Source organism: Limanda limanda, chromosome 8 (assembly GCF_963576545.1).
Source record: "Limanda limanda chromosome 8, fLimLim1.1, whole genome shotgun sequence".
Taxonomy (NCBI): Eukaryota; Metazoa; Chordata; class Actinopteri; order Pleuronectiformes; family Pleuronectidae; genus Limanda; species Limanda limanda.
Window position 1 is genome coordinate 2086564 of NC_083643.1, and position 4699 is coordinate 2091262.

The following is a 4699-nucleotide window of genomic DNA, read 5'->3' on the forward strand; positions in this document are numbered from 1 at the left end:
CTTCACGTTTCATCACTTTATTTATTTTATACATGAATATTAAACATCTGAGTCTCGTTCATCTGTGTTTTACAGCAGTAAACTGTCAGATTTGTGTTGCACTGATCCAGTTAAATAAATATGGATCATTAAAATATCCTCGATGCCGGTGCCACCATCTTGAATCTGATGTTATCGTGGAGCTGTGGGTTTAAGGTCATGATATTAAAATCATCTCCACTCTATGATCATCAAGTAACTAATTAAAACCAAACTTATCAGAAACTTGAACAAACATCCGTGTAAAAAGAATTAAAACCAAACATATTATTGTATTAAGAACTAAAATCACAAATCTATTTCTCTGTCTGTACTTTGAAAGTTGCAACTTGTTCGTCTCCTTTCCTGTTAAATATTTCTACAATCACATTTTCTGCAGATACAGAATTTAAACAGTTTAGTTTCTGCTCTCAATGAGTTTCTGATGAATTCAACACGACGTGAGACTTTTTGTACGATTTATTTAAGAAAATATAGAGAATACAAATATGTAGGGAAAGAAAAAAATTTGTACAAGAAAGTGTTAAACATTTAAATCTACAAATATTAAATCTAAAAGTGCTCAGTGTACCTTCTTCACTGTATATAGATGCACTGAGGTTCATATAGATGTGAAACAAACACTGTACAGACATCTGGCCCCGAGGAGGAACCGCTGGGGACAAGGCACATCTGGATCTGACCTCCACTCGTCTTCTCTCTCACTCTCAGTTTCTCTTCATCGTGGAGAGTTTTATAAAAAATCTTTACGAGACGTTGATCTCTTCCCCGTCCGACTCCGAGAGCTCCGACTGTTTGCTGGACTCCGACGGAGACGAGGGGCTGTGATGATGATGAAGAAGGTGATGATTACGACGAAGACTGTGGTGGTGCAGGTGTGAGTCCTGGCTGTCGGGGGGGGTCCTGTCGATCCGGTGGCAGCAGGTGGCGCTGCCCACGTCGGTGAGGTCGGGGTGGGGGTTGGTCTTGGTGGGGAGGGTCTGCTGGCGGCAGCCGCCGGTCGACAGCAGCTCTCGCTCCTTCGAGTTTCTCCATTTCATCCTGCGGTTCTGAAACCAGATCTTCACCTGCTCAGGAGAAGAGAGACGTCAGTGACTGTTGACAGAAAACATCCAAACAGGTTTTAAATCCACAGTTAACCCCTTGTATCAAACCCCAGTCCGGTCTTTTTATCCCACTAATGCCTGATGGTGCAAACACAGATATGAACACTAGATATCTCGGCCGCGTTGCCGGCCAACGGAGACGAACGTCACCACACGGCGGCCATCTTGTTGCGGGAGGCTCTCTCACCCATAACATTGTGTTGGTAGTGGTAAATAACCATAACTTGCTCAATTTTCAACCGATTTTGAAACGGTCTGGTTTGTTATAAACGTCAGAGATGTAGATATGACACTGTGTACTTATGAATAATTATGTTATTTTCTAAAAAAAAATAATAATTTATGCAGTGTCATAACTACATCTCTGACGTTTATAACAAACCAGACCGTTTCAAAATCGGTTGAAAATTGAGCAAGTTATGGTTATTTACCACTACCAACACAATGTTATGGGTGAGAGAGCTGCCCCCTAGCAAGATGGCCGCCATGTGGTGACGTCCGGCTCCGTCGAGCGAGATATCTAGTCTTTATATATATCTATGGGTGCAAATACTACACATACCACGAAGGTATTGGAAGTAGTCTGCTGCCATCTAGTGGTCGGAGTGGATAATACACACTAGTCCCTTGGTACTGTCCAGCAAAGTTATTTGAGATATTAAGCTGTATTTGAAATACTATGATGATGGAACAGCAATGATTGTACAGAAACATATATTGTTTTTCAATTTCAAGCAAAAGAAGCATCAATATAATAATCTACATACCAGAGACTGGAAAATTTGTTAAATCACGGTTATGCCCAATTATGCCTAATGTCGCTAGTTTGCCTCATACCTATATTTTATATCTATTGTATATGCTATATTGAAATTAACAATCTCCACTTAATTAAGCATCTGTATGACAGCCAAAAACACAAATAATATTTTTTTATATAATTGGAAATGAATTCAGGCAATAAGGGGATAAAGAGCAACAGTTCAGAATCCAACACCTGGACTGAATGGAATCCTGTTTACCTGCGAGTCCTTGAGGCCCAGTTTACCGGCGAGTTTCTTCCGGTCTGGTTTGCTGATGTATTTCTGTTTCTGGAAGGTTCTCTCTAGCGCCTTCCTCTGGAGGTCGGAGAACACGGCCCGCCGCAGCATGCCCCTCCTGGGCTTCCCTCGGGGGGGCAGGGGCCAGGAGAAGGTTCCCGGGACGGGGATCACGGAGGAGGAGGCTGGAGGCGGAGAAACATGAGGGAGGAGATTTAATATCCAGCAACATCTGGATGTAACTCAGGAGCACAGATAAGGTTTTAATCATGGACTGTAACTCAAGATGGCCGCCGCGTCTGAAACGTGATGATTGACAGCTGAGGCTGACCCACGATTGGTCGAGACCGAGACTCGTGTTGGTACGACTGCAGAAGTGGACACGTCTCAGCACAAACTCTTTTCAACAATTTAACAAACACAAAAATCTTCCAAACGCTCCTTTAACTCTAAACTTGTCTATTTAAAAGGGTGAAAACGGTTATTTTTTGTGTGTCCTTCCTGTTCCTGCCTCCCTGACTCCGCCCACCACAAACCGCCTCGGCCTGAAAGTCGATATCTAAACGCCCCAATTTGTCGAGCGCTGGAAACAGAGGCTATGCTAATCAGACGGCTCGGCTCACACAGCCTCTAATGGAGCATGAAGCTGGATTGTTAAAGGCTGCAAATCGGCTGCAGGAAGGTGATTGTGTTGGAGTGAATTGAGTTGAACAGGCCGCTCTATTACAGGCCCATTACAGAGGGGTCAGGACAATGTGGAGGCTCCGGGGGTCAGAGCCGCTCAGTGTCACGCACCTGATGCAACACATTCTTCCACTTAGAGAAATAAAAACACTGATTCTGGTTTGAGTTGTTGATGAATGTGCTGCTGGAAATCGGCGAATAAATAAACGGGAATCCAGGTTCAACCCTGTGAAATCGATCCTGTGAGCGACATATTGTTAACTTCAGGATGTGTGTGTGTGTGTGTGTGTGTGAGAGAGCGAGAGTGTGTGTTTGTGTGTGGTTGTGGCTCCCATTGGTCACGGTGCTGGGAGCTTTGTGGGCAGGCCGAGGGGCTTGGTGGGAAACGACGGCGCGTGAAGAGGCGCTGGGCTCCTGAGCTGGGAAGAGACCCGCCTCACATTTAGACCATGACAATCGGCACTAATATATTTAAGGCGTGACAAACCGGGCTAATTTGTAGATTAGGACAACTGGTGCTAATGTCAGCAGTCAGTGTATAGCAGCTAAATAGGCCTTCAAATTGGCAGAGCTGTTTCCAGGCTGTTCCGGGGTTGTTCCCGTGCTAAAGGGCCGACGGCGTCTTTAAACAGCCGGCGGCTCCACACACACACACATCTCAACGTGAACCAGGCCAGAAGCCGGAAGAGCTTCTGAACCAAACTTCACACCAGACACAAAAGTTCATTTGGAGTTTGAGGGTTTTTAAAGTTTAGTTTCTCAAACACACTGGGATGAGCATGTCACACACATGTCAATGTTTCTGCTCCTGCACATAACATTGATTTGATCAAATCTTAAATCTTATTTTATTCAGCTTTTATTTGTAGCTTTTGAATGTTTATACAGTTTTATTGTGTAATAACCATATTTTGACCTGCCTTATGTTACTATTGCCGCTGTAATATCTATCATCTATCTATCTATCTATCTATCTATCTATCTATCTATCTATCTATCTATCTATCTATCTATCTATCTATCTATCTATCTGTCTGTCTGTCTGTCTGTCTGTCTGTCTGTCTGTCTGTCTGTCTGTCTGTCTGTCTGTCTGTCTGTCTGTCTGTCTGTCTGTCTGTCTGTCTGTCTATCTATCTATCTATCTATCTATCTATCTATCTATCTATCTATCTATCTATCTATCTATCTATCTATCTATCTATCTATCTATCTATCTATCTATCTATCTATCTATCTATCATCTATCTGTCTATCCGTCTATCCGTCTATCCGTCTGTCCGTCTGTCCGTCTGTCCGTCTGTCTATCTGTCTATCTGTCTATCTGTCTATCTATCTATCTATCTATCTATCTATCTATCTATCTATCTATCTATCTATCTATCTATCTATCTATCTATCTATCTATCTATCTATCTATCTATCCATCTATCCATCTATCCGTCTATCCGTCTGTCTGTCTATCATCTATCCATCTATCTCTCTATCTCTCTATCAATCTATCAATCAATCAATCTATCTATCTATCTATCTATCTATCTATCTATCTATCTATCTATCTATCTATCTATCTATCTATCTATCTATCTATCTATCTATCTATCTATCTATCTATCCATCTATCTATCATCTATCTATCTATCTATCTATCTATCTATCTATCTATCTATCTATCTATCTATCTATCTGTCTATCTGTCTATCTGTCTATCTATCTATCTATCTATCTATCTATCTATCTATCTATCTATCTATCTATCTATCTATCTATCTATCCATCTATCCATCTATCATCTATCCATCTATCTCTCTATCTCTCTATCAATCTATCAAT

At 41.8% G+C, this 4699-nt stretch overlaps 1 protein-coding gene across 1 annotated transcript in view; it reads right to left on the bottom strand.

The window, feature by feature from the left end:
• Window positions 1-785: 785 nt before the first annotated feature.
• The window catches only part of LOC133009776 (homeobox protein DBX1-like), a 5390-nt gene continuing 1476 nt past the window's right edge, over window positions 786-4699 (bottom strand). The window contains exons 4-5 of the mRNA XM_061077307.1: window positions 2168-2370; window positions 786-1106 (exon numbers count right to left, since the gene is read on the bottom strand). Of these exons, the coding sequence (XP_060933290.1) occupies window positions 786-1106; window positions 2168-2370 (524 nt within the window). The remainder of the gene's footprint in view (window positions 1107-2167; window positions 2371-4699) is intronic.